The 27,449-nt window shown below is 48.1% G+C and overlaps 1 protein-coding gene across 1 annotated transcript in view; it reads left to right on the forward strand.

Annotated features, from left to right (window-relative positions):
- Nucleotides 1-27,141, forward strand: part of LOC101526420 (serine/threonine-protein kinase 38) — a 113,520-nt gene extending 86,379 nt beyond the window's left edge. Inside the window, exons 10-12 of the mRNA XM_058664041.1 lie at nucleotides 13,966-14,146; nucleotides 18,552-18,682; nucleotides 26,773-27,141. Coding sequence (XP_058520024.1) covers nucleotides 13,966-14,146; nucleotides 18,552-18,682; nucleotides 26,773-26,877 — 417 coding nt within the window. The 3' untranslated portion in view covers nucleotides 26,878-27,141. The remainder of the gene's footprint in view (nucleotides 1-13,965; nucleotides 14,147-18,551; nucleotides 18,683-26,772) is intronic.
- The last annotated feature ends 308 nt before the right edge of the window (nucleotides 27,142-27,449 follow it).

The raw sequence follows: 27,449 nt of genomic DNA on the forward strand, positions 1-27,449 counted from the left end.
TTGGAAGAGGCTCTGGGCTCCTGGCTTTGGATTGCTGCAGCTCCAGCTGTTGTGGCCACTTGGGGGTGTGAATCATTGGATGGAAAATCTTTCTGTCTCTCCTCCTCTCTGTATATCTGACTCTTCAATGAAAATAAATCTTTAAAAAAACAGTGTACAAAAAAATAGTGTACATACAAGTATCTCACCATTAAACAATGAGAATTACAGAATTATCTTAATGTTGCAAATCCAAGTAAATGGATAAATAGAAGTATGAAACCATAAAAGGTGAACCAAACATCCTTGGACCAGGCAGGGCTGGACTAGTACCCAACAGTAAGAGCTGGAATGGGTGTCAGGCAAGGGTACTGTTCCTGCTGGGACAGGCAGTGGGCCAAGTCAGGCTGGGCCAAGAACCCACTGGCATGTGTGAAATCTGGGAGGTGACCTGATAGAGGAGCTTGGGAACTCCTCTGTCAGGACATAGTCTTTGCAGGTGAGCACAAGCGCCAGATCTGGGAGCAGACCAGACCAGGCCAGGTTACAGACCCGCTGGCATACACATATGTGGGTCAGGTCTAACTGGGCCAGTTGACATCACTAACTGGCAGATGGGAGAATCATGGAACAGGCCAGGTTGGGCTGCAACACCAGTCAGTTCACGTTAGGACCCAGACTGCGAGTTGACTGATTGGGCGTGGCTGCAGCACTAACCAAAATGAGCTGGAACTGGGCGCAGGCTAGGCTGAGCCAGGCTGTAGCACCCACCCGTGAAGGCTGAGGTGAGGCGGGCCATGCCACAGCACCCATCAGCACATGTAGCAACCTGGTGGGGTGGGGAGTAAGCTTGGCAGGAGGGCTTTGGGGGTATCCTGCTGGGCCTCTGTGCCCACTGAGATGAACATGAGAGCTGGGACTTGAGACAGACAAGTCTGGGCAGGGCTATAAAGCCCATTGGCCTGCATACAAGGTGAGTTAGGGGGAGAGCCAGGCTGGGCTAAGTGACTGTATTCACTGCATGAGCCAGAGTAAGTGCAGGCTGGTTGGGCTTTGGCACAGCATCAGCTGGCAAATGCTGGAACGGGGCAAGCCCTGTCAACCTAGGCTGCAGTACCACCTGGAATGTGCAAAATCCATGGCTGGGAGCAGGCCTAGTAGGGAAGCTGTGGGCATCTTCCTGATAGGCTTCAGCTCCCACCAGTGAGCATGAGAACCAGGGCTGGGGGCCAGCCAGGGTAGACAGATGGTAGCACCTACTGGCATAATTGTGGGCTGGATAGTGGGTTTGATTGGGCTCAGTTAGGCTGTAGCACCCATTGATGTGCAAAAGAACCAAATGGGATGTGGGACTGACAGACCAGTCTGCTACACACACCAGCATGCACAGGAACTGGGGCTGAGGGCAGGCCTGGTGGGATCTACTGGGGGTCATTCTGACTAGGCTGCAGTTCATGTACTGGTGTGTATGAGGGCTGAGTGTGTGGTGAGCAGGGTTAGGCTAGACAGCAGCATCCATTTGGCTTGCATGGAGATGGGGCCGGAGACAGAACTGACTGGACAACCATAACCATCAGTTTGTGTGTAGACTGATGTGGATGATGGGCTGAGCCAGATTCGGCATTGGCTGGCACACACAGGAGTCAGGTCTGGAGTTACATCAGAGGTTTCTTTGCGAACCTCCTCCCATATCCAGCCATGGGAAAACCACAGGATTGGTGGTCTGAGTGTGAAGTGCATCTGTCAGAACTGGTTCTCCTTGGTTGCTTTAGTCTGTGCAGTGGACAGCATGCCCAGATGTACCTGAGAGACCCAGCAGCTCCGAGGCCTGCAGAGGATGTCTGCTACCGTGGAGGGCAGAACAAATTCAACAGCTCACCTGGCCAAGCTTTGACAGCAAGTATCCGGACAAGTGGAGACTCTAGGGTGGATTGTTGTCAGCCAATAGACCTTGGAATGATTGCTTCAACCTTGAAGCAATGAAAGCAACAACTCAAAATTATCAAAACCACTTAAGCCATACCTTTGGAACATGCTCCACACTGGGGATCCTAGGATGACATGAACTGGCAGTCTCCCACCCCCAGATACTGATGGGTGTGCGGTGCTGGGAGCAGCCTTCTGCCCTTTTCTCCCCTCTACCCTCAGACACAGGAATAAAAAAATACTAATTTTCTCATCCACTTTCCCCATTTCTTAGCCTTCCCACCCTGATCAGTGGTCCATATGGGTATACCTCCTTCTCAACTATATAAACATCATCAAAAGCAAAATAAATTTATAAAAACATAAAGGACTGAAAGTGTTTAGAAGTCAGGAAAGAGGCTTATGCTTGGGTGAGCAGTGCAGTCATGGTTGAGAAGGGGCAATGAAAGTGGCTGCGAGGGTAAGGAGAAAAGGCAGTGTTTCTCTGATCTGTTACAAGGGCTATTTTGTTGAAGTAGCTCATTAAGGCAAACGTTTCCTTTGTGTAGCTTTCTATTCCTGTGTCTTATTTTATAATAAAATAAAAAGAAGTTTGAAGGGAGAAGTCAGTCCTACCCAAGAACTTAAAGCTGTTTTCTCCTCACCAAGCTATTTGCAAATATATCCATATGCTTTTTTTGTGACCATAGGAAGATCAAATTACTTCAAAAGAAAAAAAAAATATCTTGGGCAAAGGCCAGTCCTTTGAACAATACCTCACTCAGTAAGGTAGTTTTGGAATTGTATTTCGACATTGTGTCTTTGAAAACACTATGGATGCTTTAGGTCGTGAGGTGTATTTTGAGTGTTCGAGCACAGGCAAAATAGGACAAAGGACACAGAGACCTGTGTCCAGTCACAGCCAGGAGAGTAGTTTACAAACATTTCCCAGGGATATTTTGAGGAGGGTGTATGCTTGGCATGAGTATCTGCAGAAGAATAAAAGTCCTGAAGGCAGTCAGAATGGAGGAGCTGGGGACAGAGATGGGCACTAGCCTGGGCTGCAGTGCAGGCCGGGTGTAAACCGATCATCTTGTTTATCTGTGCAGACTCCTGCTCCCAGTTTGTAGGGAGGCCGGCCATGCACCAGCCCTGAAGGCTCACATTGCTGCTTGTGAACACACAGTTTCCATTCCTGCGTCCCAGTCTGAGAATACTGGGAAGGTGTTGTTGTTTGTTTTTCCTTATGTGAGTTTAAAATAAAGCACATCTGAAAACAAAACAAACAAGTCCCCCGCCCCATCCTGACCCCCTAGCCCCAAATGATTTGTAGCAGTGAACAGATCAAGGCAGGTTTGTTCTTGAAAACCACAGGGTTCTCATGCCTGCTAAATCACACGTATTTTTTTCCCCCAGACTTACAATAACTAGAAACATGCAAAAGCTGTTTGTCAAAGTTTATGTCCTGACCCTTTGTCTTCTGAGAAACTTCATCATCAAAAGTAAATACAGACATAAACAATGGAATCTAGGTAAATTAAAGCAAGCTTCTCCACTTGGGTACCCAGAGCACAAAGCAAGCTGTCTCCTGGTCTGTTCGAAATCACGATGCCTGCTTGGAAATAAGTCGGTGTTTCTCAATAGTCTTTTTTTTTTCTTCCAAAGATTTATTTTTATTTGAAAGGCACAGTTAAACACTGAGGGAGAGTCAAGAGATCTTTCATCTGTTGGTTCACTCCCTAGATGACCCTAACAGCCAGAACTGAGCTGATCCGAGGCCGGGAGTTTCCTCCAAGTCTCCTACATGGATACAGAAGCCCAAGGACTTGAGCCATCCTCCACTGCTTTCCCAGTCCATCAGCAGGGAATTGGATCAAAAGTGCAGCAACTGGGACTCAAATTGGTACCCATATGGAATACCAGGGTCACAGCTGGAGGCTTCGCCTACTATGCCATGGTGCTAGCCCCAAAGACATTCATTTTTAAAAATTATTTATTTTTATTGGAAAGGCAGATTTACAGAAAGGGGAGACAAAGAGAAAGATCTCCTGCCTACTTGTTCATTGCCCAAAAGACCACAAAGCCAGAGCAAAACTGATCCGAAGCCAGGAGCCAGAAGCTTCTTTTAGGTCTCCCACACAGGTGCAGGGTCCCAAAGCTTTGGTCCATCCTCGACTGCTTTTCCAGTCACAAACAGAGATCTGGTTGGGTAGTGGAGCAGCTGGGACACAAACTGGCACCCGTACGGGATCCTGGCACATGCAGGGGGCATGATTAGCTATTTTAGCTATTGTACCAAGCCTCGCGTTCATATTCTTTTTTTTTTTTTTAAAGATTTATTCATTTTATTACAAAGTCAGATATACAGAGAGGAGGAGAGACAGAGAGGAAGATCTTCCGTCCGATGATTCACTCCCCAAGTGAGCCGCAACAGACCGATGTGCGCCGATCCGAAGCCGGGAACCAGGAACCTCTTCCAGGTCTCCCACGTGGGTGCAGGGTCCCAATGCATTGGGCCGTCCTCAACTGCTTTCCCAGGCCACAAGCAGGGAGCTGGATGGGAAGTGGAGCTGCCAGGATTAGAACGGGCGCCCATATGGGATCCTGGGGCTTTCAAGGCGAGGACTTTAGCTGCTAGGCCACGCTGCCGGGCCCTCGCGTTCATATTCTTAGAGTGGAACGAGGTAATGGGGATAAATGAAAAAGGTGACAGATAAACCAGAGGACCTCATTTTGAGGCCATCCTGCCACTTCCTGAGCAAGTCACCCAGAAGCTTAGATTTCCTAACCTGTAAGATAATGAACCTGCCTTTGCCATGATGTTATCACGGAGAAGACACATAATCCAATGTGTGCAAAAATACACAGCAGCCTTAAAGCACTTGAGAAATTGAACACAGCATTAACGTGTATGTACTACATACAAACTAATATTATCACTTAAAAGAACACCCAAGGACGTTTTGAAATAAAACTTCCCCCCTTGAAGTCAACCTTCAATCACTTGTGTATCAAAACCTGCTAGTTTCCTTCACATGTATTATGCAGTTTGAATGAAAACAAAAGCCTGTTACAGTAGAAAATATTGTCAATATTTTCTCTTTTTAAAGTTTTATTTGTTTTTACTGGAAAGGCAGATTGAGAGAGAGAGAGAGAGAGAGAGAGAGAGAGAGAAAGATTTTCCATTCACGGGTTCACTCCCCAAATGGCCACAGTGGCCATAGCTGAGCTAATCCAAAGCCAGGAGCCATGAGCTTCTTCCAGGTCTCCCACATGGTGCAGGGTCCCAAGGCTTTGGGCCATCCTCTACTGCTCTTTTTCCAGGCCACAAGTAGAGAGCTGGATGGGAAATGGAACAGCCAGGACATGAACCAGGACCCTTATGGGATATAGGCACTTGTAAGGTAAGGATTTCTCCACTGAGCCAATGTGCCAGGCCCTGTAAATATATTCTATTGCCATACATAATAATGGAGTCAACTATTTTACAGAAAATTAAACATCATTTCTCTTGAAAATCATTTATATATCTATTTGAAAGGCAAAGAGTCAGAAAGACAGAGGAAGAGACAGGGACAGACAGAGATCTTCCATCTATCAGGGTTCACTCCCCAAGTGGTTGAAATAGCTGAGTCTAGGCTAGGCAAAAAGTAGAGCCAGGGACTGCATCCTGACCTCCCATCTGGGTGGCAGGTACCCAGGTACTTGGGCCATCATCTGCTGCCTTCCCAGGCACCTTAGCAGAGAACTGCATTGGAGGCAGCGCTCTGATATGGGATATGATGTCTGTCTATAAACAATGGCTTAACCTCCTGTGCCACAAGGCTGACCCTAAACATTACCTCTTAATGGGATATTTGGTTTTCTCTGTAGCATATTTTTAAATGACATACCAAGTAATTGCTCTCATAGATTGTTCTTCTTAAAAGGTTTGCATGTGTGCGCGCGCACACACACACACACACACGTGATATAAGTTCTTCAGTTTGGTCTGGAAAGAATTAGTAGCTCATTATTCATTGCTCAACTGCCATTTAACTTTTCATAAGCCAAATGATAACAACATGTGAACAACATTAAGAGCAATTTCAGAAAGTTCATTTTCTGCTTTGAATTTCTGTAGCACTCAATATTTAAGTTTAGCTAGTAATTCTGGTTAGTCTTTTTTTATTTCTTGTTCATGAATGTAGGCCCATAAGACGCTGAAAATCAGTAGCTACTCAGCCTTGGGGTGGGATTCACTGCAGAGACTGACTTTTGAGGAGACTAAAAAGGAGCTAAGGACATCTGGTACCTGCCACTAGCCTGGCCACCTTTGCTGGGTCATTACCTCTCTGATCTTGCACGTTTTTATGTGGAAACGAGGAAGGTGGAGTCCAAGGACACTGGCTGTTGGCTGAACGCCTCTGTCTGCTGGGCAGATGCACTTCTAAATCCGCCAGCAGCCGGGCAGGTCAGGCCTTCAGAGGCCCTTTCACAGATGCACAGGTCAAGTCTCAAAGAGACACAGTGACCACTTCATGCACCCTTAGGTGAGACTCTGGCCATTTTGACTTTGAAACTCAAAGTTCCTTAGAAGATGGACCTTTCTGGCTTCATGCACCCTCATAAAAACTCCAGTGAGTGAGCAGGGGTGAGCATGAATGATGAAGATGTAGTGTGGGATATACATACCTAACAAGGAAGTGCCTGGGGTCCTGCTTCTGGCTTCCAGTCCAACATCCTGCTAATGTGTACTCTGGGAGGCAACGGGCCCAACTCAAGTGCTTGGGCCCCTTTTACCCTCCTGGGAGACCCTGACAAAGTCCAGGTTCCAGGCTCTAGGCTGCCCCAGCCTCAGCTGCTGCAGGAATCTAGGGAGGGAACCAAAGGATGGAAATCTCTCTGCCTGACCCTGTCTCTCTGGCGTTTAAGTAAGACAGTTTGGGGTTAACTTCCTTTGTATGGGTCTGGTCGTGAAACACCAGATGTGGAGGGGACCTTGAAAATCCTTGGCACTAGGTTTTTGCCTATGATTTATTCTCTCCTTCAAGTTTGTGCACATAATGCAGTTGTAACTTGATTCTACCTGTATAGAAATAAATATTAGACAGTATCTCAGGAAGTGGAATTTGGCTCTAAAACCGTCCTAAATATGACCTTAGTTATATTTGTGAATATTGTCTGCATAAGCAGGATAGTCGAGATTTGAAGCTCTCTGGAAGATTTTCCTTTCCCTTGAAAAAAGGGGTAGAGAAACTTCCACTAGCACTCTCACACCACTGAAACATCAGAGTCAACAGAAGAAAAAAGAAACTTAATTTATCTCTACCATGATTTTAAAAGTTATTAAAACATAACATAAATATGGGCATATTACAATTTTTAAGAGGTGTTTAAGAGGGTGCATGGTTTCTTTGGGTGATTTATTTATTTTAAAGATTGATTTATTTTTATTTATTAGAAAGGCAGTATATATATATATATATATAGAGAGAGAGAGAGAGAGAGAGAGAGAGAGGGAGAGAGAGAGAGAGAGGGAGAGTGATCCTCTCATCCTTAATAAAGAGAATATCTGACAGGCCAGGTGGGCCAATTCAGCAAAGAACCAAGAGCAATATGGATATTTTTATCATAAATTGCTCATTACAATTTGCAATTACCACCACAAACAAGCAGTTATTCAGAGTCCTACATTCTCGATTACTTTGATTATTTATTTATTTATTTATTGTGGACAAAGGCCTTATTATAGTACTTCCATAGCCACATCTCCACATATATTTTACAATGAACATTTACAAATTTATCACATACTGGCAATACTTTTTTTTTTTTTATAATCTATTTTATTGTGTTGTTGACAATCTTTACATAGTTAATTACAGTTAAAGAAAGAAAAAGAAAAAAAGGTTCAGGGGGATAGGGAAGTGGGTAATACTATTATGTCCATATTGTTTCCATCTTGTATCTGAGGTAAAGGGGGATATTGAGGGAGAAGCCCCGCCCGGTTTCCCGCCCACCCCGAGTCCCGGATGTGGGGCATGCTCTGAGATATGCGCTCGAGTGGTGTTAATAGTTCTCCAGTTATGAATCGCTGCCAGTTTCGCTCGATGAGGTCGTCCACTGATTGATATGGTCCATCATAAAGTCTCCGTTTGCCCCATTTTTCGCTGCCAACATATAGCTGAGATGAATGATTGATCTGCTCTGTCTTCTGTCTTTTCTTGGCTAGAATTCTGAGTCCAGCAGTTCGATTGGGGAGATCTCCAAAGAAACTTTAAGGTATTCCCAGACTAGTATCTTGCATGTTCTAGCAAGCACAGGGCCCGGCACAGTCCATCACCCCGATCAGCTGGTGGTTGCAATTGCTGGGTTGGTTCTGTTTTCAGTCCCGAGTTGCACTGGAACCAATGGGTGTTGCAGTCCAGTCTGGTTCTGCCCAGCACATACTCGGCCCTCACACTAACCAGTGGGAGCTGCAGCCTAGTTGGGGCAACCCACGATAACCCACACCAGGCCCGCCCCCTACCCTGGTTTGCCAGTATGTGTAGCAGAAGACCAGTCTGTCCCCCATCCCATTTGGCTCTGGCACTTGTCAATGGGTATTAAAGCTTAGTTCTATCTAACCAACTCAACCATCCAGCCCTCACAGGTGTTGTTGAGTGCCTCTCTATCTAGCCATCCCAGCCCCCGTCCTAGTTTTCATGCCCTCCCACAGGACTAGTGACCCAAGAAGAGGGAACCCACTTTTTCCCTCCCAGGTCTCTCTGTCCCGGTTCATGCACTCTTTAGGTGGTTCTGTGATTTGACTTGACAGAATTAGTCCCCAGTGCCAGCTTCTGCGGCTATGCCCAAACATCCCTCACCCACTCTAATTTATGCTTGCACCAGCAGGAATAATCAGCCTAGCCTGGCTTTTCCCTGATCTAGTCCACATGCAGCGCACAGGTGTTGTAGCCTTGCATAGTCTAGTCTGTCTCTATCCCAGCCCACACTCTCCAGTGGGAGTAGCTGTCCGGCGAGGGAACCAGCCCCTTAATCCTCCCGCCAGTTCTGCCCCTCCTTTCCTTCATGGATCTCACGTGTGCTGGTTGGGTGCTGCATTCATATCCAGTACAGGCAACCACGCCCTGGCATTCCATAATGTGTACTGGTTTTGTCGCGACCAAACCCGGCTCATCCCACACTCTGATCTGGTGATCGGATTTGCCAGTGGGTGATATGGACTGATTCAGCCTGGTCTGCTCCTGACTCATGCTGAATGTGTGCCAGTGGGAAACTTTCCATGGCCTATTCTGCACTGTTTCCTATCATGCTTCTTGCGCTTACCTGCAGGGACTGTGTCCTGCCAGAGGAGTTGCCCAGGCTCCTCCATCAGAACCCCTCCCAATGGCAGGTTTTGCGCATGCCAGGGGGTCCTTGAGCTAACCCAACTCAGTTCACCTCGTGTCCTAGCAGGAACAGTGGCTTTTCCTGGCTGGCTTTCACCCCATTCTGGTTCTTGTTGTTGGATGTTTCAGCCCGGCCATGGCTCGTCCATACCCACATACAGCTCACGCATGGCTCAGTAGGGGGTTGAGACCCAGCCTATTCAGTCCCACATCTACCCTCTGGTTCTCCATGACACCAGATGGTGTTGGGGTCTGAACTGGCCTGGTGCATCCAATCCCAGCCCACACTAGTGCCTCGGGTGACTGCAACTGTTTCCTAGATAGAACGCAGCTCCAATTCTAGCACATACGCCCCTTGATGGGAACCTCAACCTAGTTAGGGTGTCCCGTTACCTCCCCGATTGGGCTTGTTCCTAGCTGTAAATCATGCACCTGCCCGTGGTTGCTCTGAGGACCAGTAGGTGCAAGAGCCTAGCTCGGTATGACCTGTGTTCCATGCTGGTTTCTAGTTTTGCTTGTAAACAAAGGTTTGCTCAGTCCTGCCCAGTACATTACGTTCCATTACCAATTTACACATTTTGGAGCTACTATGCCCTGCTAGTCTGACCCCCAGATCTGGACAGCGTGTTCACCAGCGAGAGCTATGACTCGCCAGGGGAGCTTCCCAAGTACCTCCACTTGATCCACTCCCAAACCCAGTTTACATACATGCCATTGGTTTTTAGGCCAGTGCCCGGTGTACTCTGGCCTCCCATTTGGCCTTGTATGAGCTGGTGAATGTTGCAGCCCGATCCACCCCACAGCCTATTCAGGATGCACATTTGGGTGCTGCTGCCTTGCCCAGTCCAGTCTATGGCGGATCCCTTTACCTGTGATTGATGGCAGGCTCCTTGGTCACACCTAGCTTAGTCCATAACCACCTAAAATTTAGGTTTACCAGTGGGGCCAAACTTTCTACAGGGTGTGGCCCACACATCCTGCACAGAGTCCACCCCAGGATAAGGTTCTAGAGTGCTAGTTAAAATTATGGACCTGCCTAATGTGACCAGTCTCCTGAATCAACATCATGTCAGGCAAAAAAATATCCTGCTAGTCAATCCGGGGCTTACCTTTTGCATTATAGGTGTTCAAAGCTCAGCATTATTGAGTGATTAGAAGTTCTCCAAAAGAAGAGTTACTGGCGTTGGGAATCTTTAGGATTGACTCAGAACCCAGAAACAGTGGGGTCACCCTAGAGCTATCTAAGCAGCAATTCGGACATCCATTACCCCAGAGCTCCCTGGCCGGGCGGCCAGCAGGCAGAGCCTGGCACCACCTGGTGCCCTGGCCGCCCTGGATGAGGCCGAGGCCTCGTTCACTGCCTTGCGGCAGTGTCTTTGGCGTGAGCCCCCAGCATTGGGTCCGACCCGGCAGGGGCACCCCCCACAGCCGCCACACTGTGAGGAGTGGCAGTTGCCCCTGAATCCCAAGGCCCGAACCCCTGGCAATACTTGATGTACAGATTAACATGGTGTATAAGTCATTTGTCACGACCTTCACACACTATCACAACTGAACAGCTTTAAACAACACAAAATAATTACCTCGTGGCTCTGAAGCTCAGAGGTCGAAGATAACTTGGCAGGGATCCATCCCTTCCGGATGCTCTAGGGAGAGAATTCATTGCCCTGCCTTTCCAGCTTTGAGAGGCTATCTGTATTTCTTGGCTCATAAACCCTCTATCCCATCACTACATCACTCAACCTGTTTCAAGGTCACACTTCCTACCCTGTTCCAACCCTCCTGCCTCCCTCCGTAAGGTCCTACATGATTAGGGTGGGCCCAGATAATCCAGAATAATCTCAGCATCTTGGGAGTTTTACTTCAATGACATCTGCAAATCCCATTTCCCCACATATGGTAACACATTCACAGGCTACAGGGACTAATATGGGCATTCTGGTTGGGGCATGACTCAGCCTAGCTCACATATACAGCAAAATGTAGACCCACGGATGAATCAGTTGCTACAAGAGTCATAAAAACTTCTCTTGTTTGCATTTTAAACTTTAAATCAGAACATGTGAGGTAGATAAAATACATTGTTTTGTTAAGTGAAAATTTTCAGAAACATATAATGAAGCAGACATTTGAAGTAAGCCATTGAATATCAAATAGACAATATAATTCAAAGTTGCCTGGATTTCCATGTGAAAATCCATTCTCGGGCCTTGCAAGATGGCTCAGTTGGCTAACACTTCCCTTGCAAGTGCTGGAATCCCTTGTGGGCACTGCTTTGTGTCCTGACTGCTCCACTTTCAATCCAGCTCTCTACTTGTGGCTGGGAAAGCAGCAGAGGATGGCCCAAAGCCTTGAGACCGTGCACCCACATGGGAGTCTCAGAAGAAGCTCCTGGCTCCTGGCTTTGGACCAACTCAGCTCCTGTTATTGTGGTTATTTAGTGAGTCAAGCAGTGGATGAAAGATCTTTCTGTCCTTCTCTCTGTAAATCTGCCTTTCCAATAAAAAGAAATAAATCCTTTTTTAAAAAGATTTATTTTTATCACAAAGTCAGATATACAGAGGAGAGACAGAGAGGAAGATCTTCTGTCCGATGATTCACTCCCCAAGTGACCGCAACGGCCAGTGCTGTGCCGATCTGAAGCCAGGAACCTCCTCCCGGTCCACGCGGATGCAGGGTCCCAAAGCCTTGTGCTGTCCTCGACTGTTTTCCCAGGCCATAAGCAGTTAGCTGGATGGGAAGCAGAGCTGCCGGGATTAGAACCATATAGGATCCCGGTGCGTTCAAGGTGAAGACTTTAGCCGCTAGGCCACTGCATCGGGCCCCACAATAAATCTTTTTTTTTAAAAAGAAAATCCATTTTCTTGCTTTCATGAACTCTGGGATTTTCTGATATTTTCAGGAAGGCACATTTCTGAAAGGTAGTTATTCAGTTGCTCCAATAACTACACAGAAGAGCTCCCATACATCCTAAAAGCAACTTTTATATAAAAATATAATTAATGTTGATCATTTTTCTCTCTTATAAATTTTTGAAGACTATTTGAAAGTTAGAGTTAGAGAAAAGGAGACATACAGCGTGAGAAAGCAAGTGAGGGATCCCTCTTATGGTAGAAATGCTGTGAAACCAAAGCCAGGAGCTTCATCTGAGTCTCCCACACAGGTCGCAGGGACCCAAGTTCTAGGGTAGCTCTGCTGCTTTCCCAGGTGCATTAGCAGGGAGCTGGATTGGAAGAGAAACAGCAACAGCTTCCAACAACAGCTTTACCAGCTATGCCATACACCTGTACCATATACATATATATTTAAGGATTTATTTATTTGAAAGGCAAATTTGCAGAGAACAGAGAGAAAGGTAGGGAGCAGGTCTTCCACCCACTGGTTCATTCCCTAAATGGTTGCATCTGAGCTGTTCCAAAGCCAGGAGCCTCTTCTAGGTCTCCCATGTAGGTTCAGGGCCATTCTCTGCTGCCTTCCCAGCCATATGCAAAGAGCTGGATTGGGAAGTGAAGCAAACTGGCACTCATATAGGAATTTGGTGCTACAGGGCTGGGGATTAGCTGGTTGAGCCCAGACTCCCCATATTTTTTTTTTAAGATTTATTTTATTTTTATTACAAAGTCAGATACACTGAGAGGAGGAGAGACAGAGAGGAAGTGGAGCTGCCGGGATTAGAACCAGCGGCCATATGGGATCAAGGCAAGGACCTTAGCCACTAGGCCACACTGCCGAGCCCTCCCCATATTTTTTAAATCCTTAATTCATTTATTTAAGAGACACAGAAAAAGAGAGAGACAGAGATTAACAGAGCTTCCCATCAGTCAGTTCATTCCCCGATGCATGCAGCAGCTGAGGCTGGGTCAGGCCAGAACTGAGAGCCATGAGCTCGATGGAGGCGCCCCATACAGGTGGCAGGAGGCAGCCACTTGGCCATACCTGCCGCTTCTCAGTGTGTGGACAATTAGCAGGAAGTTAAAATTAGGAGCAGAACTGGGATTTGAACTGAGACACTAAAACGCGAAACCCAGGCATCTCAACCGCTGTGCCCAGATTTTAAAGACATGAGTTGCATGTACCATATCTGCTACTGTTTTTTTTTTTTTTAAGATTTATTTATTCTTATCGAAAATGCAGATACACAGAGAGGAGGAGAGACAGGGAGAAATATCTTCTAACCGCTGATTCACTCCTCAAGTGACTGCCATGGTCAGAACTCTGCCGATCTGAATCCAGGAGCCCAGAGCTTCTTCTGGGTCTCCCATGTGGGTGCAATATTCCAAGGTTTGGGCCATCCTCAGCTGCTTTCCCAGGCCACAGGCAGGGAGCTGGAATTAGAACCGGCTCCCATATGGGATCCGGGCATGCAAGGTGAGGACTTGCCACTAGGCTACTGCACCGGGCCCCTGCTACTGATTTTTAAAGCTGATGGCATTACCATGAGCTGTTAGGTCAAGATTCTTGTCACTGGTTCAAGAAAGAATAAAGGATGTTCAGCGGAGGAACAAGACTCATTTGCAAGCAGAGTCAAAGTACATCCTGGAGAGTGTGTGCGGGTACACATGAGGGTGAACTGCATTCAGGGAGGTTCAGCATTCTCCCTGTATAAGATCTGGTGGCACACCAGCTGGTTCTTGGGTGGAATTTAATTCAGTGTTCACAGGAGTCAGAGTTTGGGGCAGGGTTTAAGTACTGCCCATTTTTTCAACAGGGAAAAATCATGGAGAGGAAAAAACACCGTGAGATTGTTTATGAACCTACAGCAGTCCTGAATCCATCTCCCAAAGTAACAAATTGTTGCAAATTGCGGTGGGCAAAATATAGTGTTCAGGAGGCATACATGACCCAACTTGTCAGCTCCCAGCTAGCTCCAGCTATGTCAAGGAATCCAGGTAAGACAGCATGTGGACTAAACTAAGGTAAATAACGCATTTTGCATGTCTTTCCACCCCTACCAGGGATGTAAAACTGCGCATTAAGTATATGAATGTTATTTAAACATTAATTGTAAGAAGACAGAGGTTAATTTATTCATTCAAGGTCTTTGTTGAGGAAAAAATTACCTAAAACTGACTTTGCTCCATGGCTCTCAACCTCTTAGTTTTATATTAGCTCTGAATTATTATTCACGTGGCGACTCGCTAAGATGACCCCAGATCAGCTAGCATAGATCGAATTTGTCTTTTAATAAAAAAAATGTCGTTAAACTTGGCCTAACAATTGTTAAGGCAGGGACCATTCCGATTAGGTTCCTTGTTGATTTCCGTCCAAATAGGAGAGAACATGAAGGAAAGGTAAGATTGACATTTTTCTTTTGCAAAAAAATGCATGATTTCTACATGTTTCCAAATGCTGGAAAACTAAATACGTGTGTGTCGAGGAACATTACAGGAAAGTATTGGTGTTCAGTGTACAGTCTCCTGCTTCTTTTAGATGAAATATATGCTGGGTCCCCGAAAGGAACCATCAATGAACATTTCTAGCTGTTATCCAATCTTAGCAAGCCCCTGAGAAAGTGGAAAGTGTCCAGGTAATGACCTGCCACCACCACTGTGGCAATAAGATCGAATGCAGTGAAGGCCCAAACTCCCAAGTTTTCATCTGTTCAAATGTCCACAGTTATTTCTCAAGGTTTGAGATCCTGTCGCCTACAAACACCTTCTAGCACTTAACCGTTCACCTCCTTTTCTTTTTACCTCCATGTAACTCACGGACCATAAGCTCACCCTTCTAACGGGCACGGTTCCAAAATTGTACAAACTTACCTCTGTCCCAAAACTCACTCTTTCCTTTTTTTTTTTAAGCCCCTGCCAGCCCTTTCTCATGTTTTCACACTTACCCCACTATCACCGTGCCCTCGCGAAGCTGACGGCTAGCTTTGGGCGACCAGCTGGCATCGCCCCATTTACCTAATCCGCTTCAGGAGTAGAGCGAGGGCGAAATTAAAACGCGCTGCGCAGCCAGCCGTCCACCCGCTCTCCGTGTCCGTTTTCGGGCCAGGGTCGATTCCCTGTTGATATAAACATCTGCTGTGGGCCTGCGGCGTGAGCCCTGACGCCTGCCCAGCAGGAGAGGCGCCTCCGTCCGCAGCCCCCGGCCTGCCTCGTCTGCCCCTCACGGTTCACTGGCCGAAGACGCGCGCGCGTGCGACGGTTTGGCCGCAGACACGCGGGGTGTGGGTGTGCGGGAGGCAGGCTTGCGAGGCGGCGCCGTGAGGGCCACGGGAAGTCAGGACGGCGGCGCCGAGCGAGGCCTGAGCACGCAGGGCGACAGGCCGAGGCGAGAAGGCGGGCCGTGCGACCCGGGCACTGGGCACTGACCTTCCCTCAGGCGGCCGGGAGGGCGCAGCGCGCGCCCCATTGGCCGGTCCGGCCCACGTGACCGCTGGCGCCCCTCCCCCCGGACAGGCTGTAGGTACCAAGTGGGCGCTCTGTAGCAACACAGCTTAAAAAAAAAAAAAAAAAAAAAAAAAAAAGACGACATTAAGGATGCAATCCAGAACTGAGCCTGAAGGAATGAGGGGACGGGCTCGGGGAGGGGAGCATGCAGGAAGAGCTACGAGCCCTTCCCGTGACCGCCCCTTTACCCCTGGCTGCTGTGCAGACCTTCCTCTTGCCTGTTAGATCTCAGATGAGTCTTATTTTTACTTTCAATCGCAAGCTTTTAGGGAGTGCCTTGCTGCGTCCTATAATTATTGTTAGAGACAATGTCTGTCTCAGTGGGTAACTGCGTTAGCATATATACTTAATATAGTAAATAGAAAAGCACACAATGATTACAACAAAGTGCAGAGTATAATGTTCCCAGATAGAGCTTGAAATGCTCTGTAAGTGAGAGGTCACGTCTTTTTTGGAAGACCAAAAAAGATATCTTAAAGAAAATTTTCTTCTTTTTTTAAATGTTTATTTGAAAGGCGGAGTTTACAGAGAGGAGAGAGAGATCTTCCATCTTCTGGTTCGGTCCGCAAATGGCTGTTGCAGATGGAGCTGAGCTGGTCTGAAGCCAGGAGTCAGCAGCCAAGAAGTTCTTCCTAGTCTGCCACTTAGCTGCAGGGTGGCAAGGACTTGAATCGTCTTCTGCCACTTTCCCAGGCCACAAGCACGGAGTTGGATCAGAAGTGAGGCATCTGGGACACAGACCAGTGCCCACCTGGGATGCCAGCCCCTCAGGCAGAAGCTTACCCTACTATGCCACAGTAACGTTATTTTCAAAATATACTTCAAATATAAGATTTGGTCAGATGAAGAGACTGTTTAGTAAGAACATAGGCTTCTGGAAGAGTAAGGAGCTGCAGAAGTAACTTCACCTACGTTCTAAGGCCCTAAAAAGCAACCTGAAGAGTTTATAGAAATGAATTAAAGCTTTACCTAGCTATTAAGAATTTTTCTGAGATGCTTTTTCACCTTCAATATATATTTTGGAAAATTTTTTAATCTACAGAAAAATGGCGAGAATATATCTATGGCTAAAAGCACTTCATGGGGCCCGGTGGTGTGGCCTAGCGGCTAAAATCCTAGCCTTGAACGCCCCGGGATCCCATAAGGGCCCCGGTTCTGATCCCGGCGGTTCCACTTCCCATCCAGCTCCCTGCTTGTGGCCTGGGAAAGCAGTCAAGGACGGCCCAGGGCCTTGGGACCCTGCACCCGCATGGGAGACCCAGAAGGGGTTCCTGGTTCCCGGCATCGGATCGGCGCGCACCAGCTGTTGCGGCTCACTTGGGGAGTGAATCATCGGATGGAAGATCTTCCTCTCTGCCTCTCCTCCTCTCTGTATATCCGGCTTTCCAATAATAATAAATCTTAAAAAAAAAAAAAAAAAGCACTTCATGGTGGATTCACTTTTTTTCCCACCCACCCCTCTAGTTTTTTTTTTAACATTTGCCACATTTGCTTTATGTTTTATCTGCTTCTCTGTTTTTCTCTACATGTGTATAAAACACTTACCCAGAGGTGTTTTTCTTCCCTAAATCATTTCTGTGAGAGTTGCAGACATTATTTCATCCCTAAGTATTTCCGCATACCATTTCCTCAGAATATATTTTTCTACATCACCACAATCCAGACATTCCTGAGATATTTTTGAGTATGATACTTATGACACAGAAGAAGTGTTTTACTTATTTATATTTTTGCTATGACTTGTAACAGTAGTTACACATTGAAAATAGTTGACATGTTGAAAGTGCTGTGTTTTTCTTAGAAACATATTTTCTTGAGGTGAGCATTTGGCCTACCAGTTAAGAGTAATTAGGCCACCTGCACGCCTTATTAGAGTGCTCAGGTTTGATACTTGGACACAGTTCCTGACTCCAGCCTCCTGTCAAAGCAGACCTGGGGGGCAGTAGTGATGCCTCAAGTAACTGGACGCCCCTAACCCAAACGAGAGAGGCTGGATTGAGGCACCACCAGCCCAGACTGTTGTATTCACCTTGGGAGAGAACCAGTGGATAGAATCTCACTTTCTCTGTCTCTCTTTCTCTATAGCCCTGATTTTGGAAAATAAATAAATGCTTTTAAGTTAATAAATAGGGCGCAGCACGAAGGAGCAGTGGCTAGATCCTCGCCTTGCACCTGCCAGGTTCCCGTATGGGTGCTGGTTTGTGACCCAACTGATCCACTTCCCATCTAGTTCCGTGCTTGTGTCCTGGGAAAGCAGTAGAGGATGGCCCAAGATCTTGGGACCCTGCGCCTGTATGGGGGTCTCCTGGCTTCTGGCTTTGGATTAACTCATCTCTGGCCATTGTGGCCACATGGGGAGTAAATCAGCGGGTGGAGGATCTTTCTCTCTGTATCTCCTCTCTGTAGATTTGCTTTTCAAATAAAAATAATAAATATTTTAAGAGTTAATAAATACATTGAATGGTTTAATTTGTCAAAATATATTATTTTACTTGAGAGGAACAAGGAGAGTGAGAGAGAAACCTCCATCTGTTGTTCACTCCCCAGATGGTTACAGTGGCCAGGGTTGGGCTAGACTGAGAAGGGAGCCAGGAACTCATTCTAGGTCTAACTGGCTGGTGGCAGCTGCTCAGCCTTTTTGAGCCACCACCTGCTGCCTCCTAGGCTGCACATAGCAGAAAGCTAGATTTGAACCCAGGGACTCTGTTATGGGTGACAAGCATCCCAAATGATGCTTAACCACTTTGCTCCCTGATTTTGCTTTTAGCTAGTTATTATTATGGTTGGGTCCATCCCTCTCATTGTCTAGTCTAATACTGTTTTGAGTAACTAGTAGTAGATGACTTTTATCAACGATTAAATGGAGTTCTCCCTTTTGAACTCTCTCCTGTGTGTTCAGATCCCAATCCACCTTCTCAGTCCAAGGAGGGTGACCTTGGCCTGAAACATCACCAGGAGAAGGTCATCCAGAGGTTGGCCATGCAACTGAGAGACATTGGGGACAGCATCAATCAGAGGATGATTCCAGAGGTAAGACTTCAGTGTTCCCAGCCAGGCCTGTCAGGTGGAAGAAAAGAACAGAGGGAGCTGCCACCCAGTGGAGTCCAATGCCCAGGAGTGGTCAGAACCCAGAGGTTGACTGTGCCTACACTGCCACCCATCAGATCTGACCATTGTGAGGGTACGTCCCAGCCAGCGCTGGACATTGTCCCCGCTGCCCTTCCTGAGAGCCCTGGCCTGGCAGCCTCATTATCCCTTGGCAGCTGGTGAGATGCTCAGAATCTCAGGTCCTGCCCATACCACCAGCCAACTGAAAATCAGACTGAGACCTTTTTATTTTTTTAAAGATTTGTTTATTTTTATTGGAAAGGCAGATATAAAGAGAGGAGAGACAGAGAGGAAGATCTTCCGTCCAATGATTCACTCCCCAAGTGGCCACAACAGCCGGAGCTAAGCTGACCCGAAGCCAGGAACCGGGAAATTCCTCCTGGTCTCCCATTGCAAGCGCAGGATCCCAAGGCCTTGGGCCGTCCTCGACTGCTTCCCAAGCCACAAGCAGGGAGCTGGATAGGAAGAGAGGCTGTCGGGACATAAACCAGCGCCCATATAGGGTCCAGGCACGTGTAAGGCGAGGACTTTAGCTGTTTGGCTACTGCACCTGGCCCACCACTGAGGACTTTTGTACACATTCCCCGGGGGACCTGTGTGTGCATTAAGGAGTGGGAAATGTCTCCTCACTCTCACGGTAAGATGGGAATCACCTGCTGAGTTCTGGCAGTAGTTGCCTGAACTAGTTAGTAGTAGTAGTAGTAGTAGTTCTGTAGTAGATGCCTGGGCACAGCCCTGAGCAGTTCTGATAAAGGTGACAGTCACAGCTCCCCAGGTGACTCTACTGTGTGGCCAGAGAGCAGAGCCTGTGGCTTAGCTCACGGTTCTCCTCCTGAAACCCACCAAAGGCTGTGTGAGCCTGATCTCCCGGCAGTTTCTTCATCTATTTTGATTAGGGGTAGAGACAGGAAGGGAAATAGAAGAGGCAGAAAGGAAGACCTCCGTTTGAAATCTTGAGGGGTGATGAAAGCCACAGAGACCACTTTCTTCTCGGCAGCTTTTCCCTCAGTTGGCGACAGAGAAAATGAGCAAATGGGGCTCTGTGGTGGGAGAGGCTGCTGTCCCTCAGAGCCCGACCTCCTGCCCTCAAAGGCTCCTGTTGTGAGAAAGTTCTTGTGGATCCCTGTGGCCGCCACCACACTGTCTTCTGGGAGTGCTGTGTCCCAATCTATTCTCTGCTCTCTTCATTTACCTTGTTGGGACATTTTAGTATACAGGCTCCCGCAGCGAGCAACTGTTTTGGACATCTTAAAAAAATTATTTATTGGAATAATTTCAGAGAGAGGGTGATAAAAAGAGATAGGATGATCTTTCATAAGCTGGTTCACTCCCCAAAGAACGACAACAGTCAAGGCTGGGCCAGGCATAAGCCGAGAGCCTGAAACCCAATCTGGCTTGCCCACATGGGTGGCAGAACCCAAGCACTAGTGGTATCCTCTGCTTTTCCCAGGTGCACCGGCAGGGAGCTGGATCAGAAGCGGAGCAGCTGAGGCTTGGACTGGTACCTATAGGGGTGCCAGCGTCGCAGGTGGCAGTTTTATGTGCTCCCCAACAATGCCAGCTCTCCCACTTTTTTTTTAGAATATTTATTTATTTCAAAGAGAGAGAATGAGAGACAGAATTTTATCCACTGATTTGCTTCCCAGATAAGCTGCAATGGCCAGGGCTGGGAGAGGCCAGCTGCAGGATCAGGAGGTTCATCCAGCTCTCCCATGTAGTGACAGAGCCCCAAGCACCCTCTTTCAGTGTGTTCCCAGGCATGTCAGCAGGGAGCTGGACCTGAAGTGCAGTAGCTGGGACTCAGCGCCGACTTGGGACACTTGATATGTGAGCAGTGGTTTGAGTAAGCTGACACTCTGCTTTTAATTTTTTAGGGAACAGACATAAGAGATGGACTTTCTGAATCATGTGGCTGCTTTATGTTTCACTTTTTGGGGGACTTCAGGTTGTTTTCCAAAGTGGCTGCACTGTTATGTTGTGGTCCAGCAGCAGGGTTTGAGGGTTCTAGTTTTCTACTTCCTCATCATTGATCATTAACTGTGATTATAGCCACCCCAGTGTGTGAAGTGGAATCTCGCTGTGGCTTTGATTTACATCTGTCTGAGGGCTAGCCATGTGCCTTTTCAAACACACTTGTGCAGCTCTTTGCTGAAATAGCTATTCAAGTCTATTTATCTTGTTATTTTTGAGTTAAAGAAGTTCTTTCAAATTCTAGTTGTCAGGTCCTTGTCAGGAATAGGATTGACATTGGTTTTTCTCATTTCTGTAGGCTGGCCTTTCACTTTCTTCAGCAGTACAAAAGCATTTAATTTTGATGAAGTGTAACTTATATATTCCTTCTTTTTAAATATTTTTATTATATTTTTATTTTTAATATTGTTTACATAGTCGAGAGGTATGCACACCCATGTAGATCCCTGATTAGGGTAGGAGGTTCAAAATACAGAGACAGGTGGATGGGGACAAATGTTTCAACTTTTATCCTGCTGGGTCCTGTAGCATGAGAAGGGTAGGGGCCTACTCCCTGCTGTCTAACTACATCAGCACCCAAGGATGAGGGATGGTCATTTGATGACACCTTAGAGACTCTGATGTGGGGAAGAGTGTTCTGAGGGTGTTGCAAGGTGGTTTTGATAGTTCTGAGACATTGTGGATTCATTGCACCAGGGTTGGGAAGAATCTTTCAAAGGTCTATTGGCTGACCATGTTTACCATAGTATAGCCACAGGTTGGAAACATGTTGCAAAGCTTGTCCAGAGGGTGATCCAACCTGTTTTGCCTTGGATCTTCTGACTAGCCACTCGATGTCCTCTGCCGGCCTGGCTGAGCTGGCAGTCATGTCCCTCATGTGCTCCTGGACATGCTGTCCACTGCACAGGCATCAGGAATTACGGAGGCCCAGTCCTGACCACATGCACTCCAAGACTGAACCACATACATGGTAATTTTTCCTGTGGCTGGGGTTTGAGTCTAACGGTCTAGTTGGGGAGTCCCTCAAGAAACCTTGCTTGAGATAACCTCAGACTTAACTCTTGTGTGTACCAGCCAGTGCAGGGTCAGGTTCAGTCTGCACCTGCACTAGCCAATGCACATATCAGTGAGTACAACTTTCTGGTCAGTTCTGTCTCTAGCCCCATCTCTCATGTGAACTAATGGGTGCTGTGGCTTAGCCCAGCCCAGCCCAGCCCAGCCCCCCACAGGCCCAGTCTTCAGACATACCAGCAAGTGCTGTGACCTAGTTGGAGCACCTCCCAGTGACCCCCCACAAGACCTGCCCCCAGCACTGATTTTTGTATGTGCTGGTATGTAGTTTGGCTTAACCCAGTCTGTCCTACATCCTATGTGGCTCTTGTGCATACTCATGGGAGTGCTACAGCTTAACTCAGCCTGATCCACACCCCCAACCTAGCCCACACTTATGCTGATGAGAACTGCTGCCTTGACTAGCCTGGCTTGCCCTCAGTCCTGGATTTCATGATGACCAGTATGAACTGCAGTCCAGTAGTGAGTGCCTGCAGTTCCCCTACCATGCCCACTCATAGACCCGGATCTTGAGCCTGCCAGGGTAAACTGTGGTCCAGCCTGACATGATTCACATCTAGCCGCATCACTTGCCAGCAGGTGCTACAGCCTTGCCTAACCTGGGCCACTCCCATTTGCAGCTTTCATGTGAACCTGTGAGTATAGTAACCTAGCCCAGCCTCACACACACCAGTGGAAGCTGCAGCCCAGTAAGGGAGTTCCTGAAGTTTGCCTACCAGGCCTATTCCCAGCGCCAGGTCTTGTGCATACCAGCAGGTGCTGTGGACTAGTCTGAGACGGCCCATCTCCAGTCTCAATGTTTGCCAGCTAGTGCTACAAGCATGGCTCAGTGTGGCCCATCCCCAGTTCTAGCTCTTGCTAGCCCAGCATGGCCCACCCCTAGCCCTCATGGGAACTGGTGGGTATTGTGGTTCAACCTGATCTGGCCTGTGTCCCATCCTGATTTTCACTTGTGCCAATGTGTGCTGTGGTCTGGCCCAGCTCAGCTCACTCACAGACCCAGCTCACACATTTGCCAATGGGTACTGCAGCCCAGCCTGGTCTGGCATCCCCCAGTTCTGGCTCTAATACTCATCAGCAGGAGCTGCAACCTAACAAGGGAGTTTCTGAAGTTCCCCTACCAGTCCAGCTTCTAGTCCCAGATCTTGCATATGCTTGCAGGTGCCAAAGCCCAGCCGTATATGGCTGGCCCCCAGTTCTGCCACTCACCAGTGTGTACTGCAGCATAGCCCAACTGGCCTACACCATTTTGCCTCTTGTGGGTGGGTGGGTGCTACAGCCTTGCCCAGCCTGGTCCACCACAGCTCCTATTCTCACACTTACCAGTGGGAGCTGCAGCCTCAACAGGGGAGTCCCCAAAGTCCCCTACGATGCCTGTTCCCAGCACCAGATCTCATGCAGCTGGCTGGTGCTTCACCTCAGCTTGGCATGGTCCATCCACAGTCTTAGCTCTCACTAGTGAGTGTTGCAACCTATCCCAGCTGGGCTCAGCCCATACCTTGTCCTAGCTGTCATTGTGTGCCAGCTGGTGCTGCAGTCTTGCCCCTCCTTGCCCACTCTCAGCCCCAGCTCCTGTGCTTCCCAGTGGGATCTGCAGCCTACTAGGGGAGGTCTCCAAGTTCTTCTATCAGGCCTGCACTCAGCACCAGATCTCGTATGTGCTGGCAGGTGGCACAGCCCTGCTTGGCACAGTCTTCCCCCAGTCCTGGCCTTTGCATTGCTGGTGGATGCTACAGTCTGACCCCACCTGCCTCCTCTCAGCCCTAGATCCCGTGTTAGATGAATTCTGTGATCCAGCCTGACTCAGCCTGTCACCACCCCCCAGCTGTCCACAAAAACCAGTGTGCTTCAGTCCCACAGAGGTGAGCCCACAAGTCCCCTAAAGAATCTGTCCCCAGATCTGGTTCTCTCACATTATGGTGGGTGTTACAGCACAGCCTGACATGACCCACCCCGTGTTCTGATACTTGCAGAACAGTGGGTCTGGCCCAGCCAGGCATGCCTTGAGCTCCAGCTTTTGCATATGGGGATTCACTTATCCTAGCATCCACTCTTGAAAAGGCTACTTCTGTCCTTTAAAAAAATATTTACTTATTTTTATAGGAAAAGTAGATTTACAGAGAGAAGGAGAGACAGAGAAAGATATTTACCACTGGTTTATTCCCCAAATGGCAGCAATAGCTGTCCTGAGCTGAGCCCATCTGGAGCTAGGAGCCAGGCACCAAAGCCTCTTCCAGGTCTTCCCTGTGGGTGCTGAGTTCCAAAGGTCATGGCACATCTGCTGCCCTTCCACGCCACAAGCAGGGAGCTGGACCAGAAGCGGAGCACCTGGGACAAGAACTGGTGCCCACAGGGGATCCTGGCACCAGCGAAGGGAGGATTTAGCTAACTGAGCCGTTACTCCTGTTTTTGGACTCTTCCTTCTATTCTGTTGGTCTACAGTCGTTAGCCTGCTCCAGCTTGTCTTGCAGCATGTTACAGACCTGACTACACCATAGACTTTTCAATGTGTCACGTACTAAATTATAAATTGCGTCTAAAAAACACCTCTAAATAGACCTCAGCGTGTTTTTAAAATAATGTGGAAATTTCCTCCTGTGTTTGGCTCAGAAATGTTGAATCCTTTGCTATCTGAAGGCTGGCATCAAGCTACTCTACCGGCATTTCATGGCTGCCAGGGTACCTGGCCTCAGTAGCCATCATCATTTACCTTTGGAGTCTCTCTTTTTTAACAGATAAATTTATTTTTATAGGAAAGGCAGATTTACAGAGAGAAGGAGAGACAGAGAGAAAGATCTTCCATCTACTTGTTCACTCCCTGAGTAGCCACAACAGCCAGAGCTGAGACAATCCAAAGCCAAGAGCTTCTTCTGGGTCTCCCACGTAGGGTACAGGGTCTCAGGGCTTTGGCCAATCCTCTGTGCTTTCCCAGGTCACAAGCGGGGAGCTGGGTGGGAAGTGGAACCGCTGGGGCATGAGCCAGTTCCCATATGGGATGCTGGTGTGTGCAAGGTGAGGATTTAGCCATTGAGCCATTGTGCCAGGCACTGGGGTCACTTTGACTCCCTAGATGTCTTAAGTAAACTGTTACTCCACCCTGGGAACTTCCTCCCAAGGAGCTCACCACAACTCATTTTTGTCTCATGAATTGGTTACATTTGAGCTGCCACGTATTTGGCTCTCCTGTTCTTTCTGCTGAAGTGAGTGCTTGGTGTTTTCTGAAAGGTTCTGTGCCCTTCAGCGCAGCATCTTCTATTTTACCATTTATTATGTAGGGGTTTTTGTTCAACTCCTTGCTTTGTTTTCTTGAAACCTGCCATCTGTGACTTTTTAACATATAAAATTATTTTAAAACAGACTTCTCATTCACAAATGTTGTGCCGTGACATTTTTTTTTTCTCCGCAGGCTGTCTCCTTTGGGGAGATTGCGCCTCGTTGTCCCACAGGCCTGGGAGTGGTGACAGTTCTGCTGTCCGCATCCCTATGACTTCTCTACACCTCTGTGGACAGTCTGTAATTTCTCCCTTCCTGAATTAGCCTAGTTTGAACATGCCATCTGTTTTTGCTGTGACTCTGATACAAATAACGCCTTTCTCAGTCAGAAAGAGGACAGGAAAGCTGATGTTCATTTACCTAATTTATTATTTATTTTAAAAAAAGTCCTTCTTTGGAAGGCAAAGCAGCGCACGCACACACACACACACACACACACACACACACACAGAAAATCTTTCATTCTGTGGTTCACTCCCCACATGACATCAACAACTGAAGCCATGAGCTGGGAACTCCATCCGGGGCTCCAACGTCAGTGCCAGGGACCCAGCTACTTTTATCTGTTGCTACTCAAGATCTGCATTAGCAGGGTGTGGGGACCTGGAGCAGAGCTGGACTCGCAAAAGTGATGTACGTGGCCCAGAAGATGGCTTAATTGCTGTGCCAGGCACCCGCCCCTTAGCAGTTTCTGAACAATTTTTTCCCAACCTTTTGAGACATGTTTACATGTTTCCTTCAGTTTTCCCAACAGCACCATGGATTCCATCACAGGTGTCCCAGGAGAGGCAGTCGAGTGTCTGACTATAAGGTACCAGAAATCAGTTGGCTTCTAAGTGGCACCCTTGGATTTAAACATGAGAGTGTGTATTGTTTTCTGACTGGAATCCACTGTATCAGGGAGCCAAGGCCTTTAATAAACTCCAGTTACTGATAGAACAACTCTGGATGGCTGAGCTTACTGCTGATTTATCATTCATTCATTCATTTGATTAATATTTATCAAGCACCTGCTGTGTGTCAGGTTCTGCTTAAGTCTTGTCGATATGGCAGTGCCAAAAGAGTCAAAAATGCCCCCAGTTTCAAGGACTTCATTAAGGGATAAACAACTGATCCAAGTGTCCTAGGGTGCTGAATGTTTTGATGTAAAAGTAAGCAAGGATGAGGGATACTGGTCAGGGCCTTGATGTCACCAGAAGGGCTTTCTATGAAGCCAAGGGAGCAGCCACGTGCAGCCACCCAGTGAGAACCCTGTAGGAGACAGCCTTGGGGTCTGCCCCCTCAGCCTCCTCTTCCTGAGACCCCCACAGGAGCACAGTGGTGCCAACTTACAGCTCTCAAGCAAGCTGATCACCTGCAGTGTGGCTAACACCCACCCACACCCCATCTGCTCCCTGAGTCCAGGCAGCCAACCTGCGAGCTTTCCGGAAGCATTCTGGAAGGACCAAGGGACAGGCTGCTGGTCCCCTAGCCAGGGCATCAGACTTTCCGGGGGTCACCATGGGGTCACCCCAGCAGGCCACACGAAGACCGTGACGTCCCGCTACAATCGCCCACCCACAACGTGACCCAAGCAGCTTGCCGGTCACCTGAACTGAAGCAACGCTGTAATTGTGTTTTCAATTTGGGATTACACTGTCTCATCTTTTTTTTCCCTCCTATTTTCCTAACATTCTCCTCCCTCTCTTTGGAAACAGGATCCCCCGCTGCATGGCAGAGCGGCCCTGGCTCGTTTCGTCTTCTTTTTCTTCAGGAGAGCTTGGGTGCTGCTGCGCCTGGCCCGGAATGAGCATTTGCTGTAAACGGAAGATCCACGTCGCGCTCTGTCTTCCAGGACACACAGAAACCCCATTTCCCGCCCTCTACAGAAAACGGGGAAGGGGGGTTTTTGCTTCCCTTCTTCGCCTCAGCCTTCTTGCTGAAGCACCGTGGGCTCCCTGGCCGAGCACCCGCCCAGGCAGCGAGCCATTAGGGGTCTGTGGTCCCCCGTGATGAAAGCCTGGGCACCGGCGGACGCCATGTTGGGTCTCGGCGCTCCTTGTAAGCCTAGTTTGAGGATTTCCTTCCACAGGCCCTCATCCGCAAACCTGGGGTCCCAGAAGTGGGTGCTTTGTCCTGGGCCTCTCCAGGGGAAACCAACTGTGACTAACACACAGGTGTAACGGGCCAGCCACCACCCCTACCCCAACCCCGGATACCGTTGGAGTCTGCAACTGCTACACCACCTTGAACTTCTGTCCTTAGCCCTATGGCCCCTGGCAAGCCATCCCCAAGTCCGTCCCACTCGGCCGTGCCTACCAACCTCTCTGCTCTACTGGCTCTGCTACAGCTGGGACTGCATACACCCTGGCCAGCAGCCCTGCCTTCTGGAAAA

This window comes from Ochotona princeps, chromosome 1, assembly GCF_030435755.1.
Source record: "Ochotona princeps isolate mOchPri1 chromosome 1, mOchPri1.hap1, whole genome shotgun sequence".
Lineage (NCBI taxonomy): Eukaryota > Metazoa > Chordata > Mammalia > Lagomorpha > Ochotonidae > Ochotona > Ochotona princeps.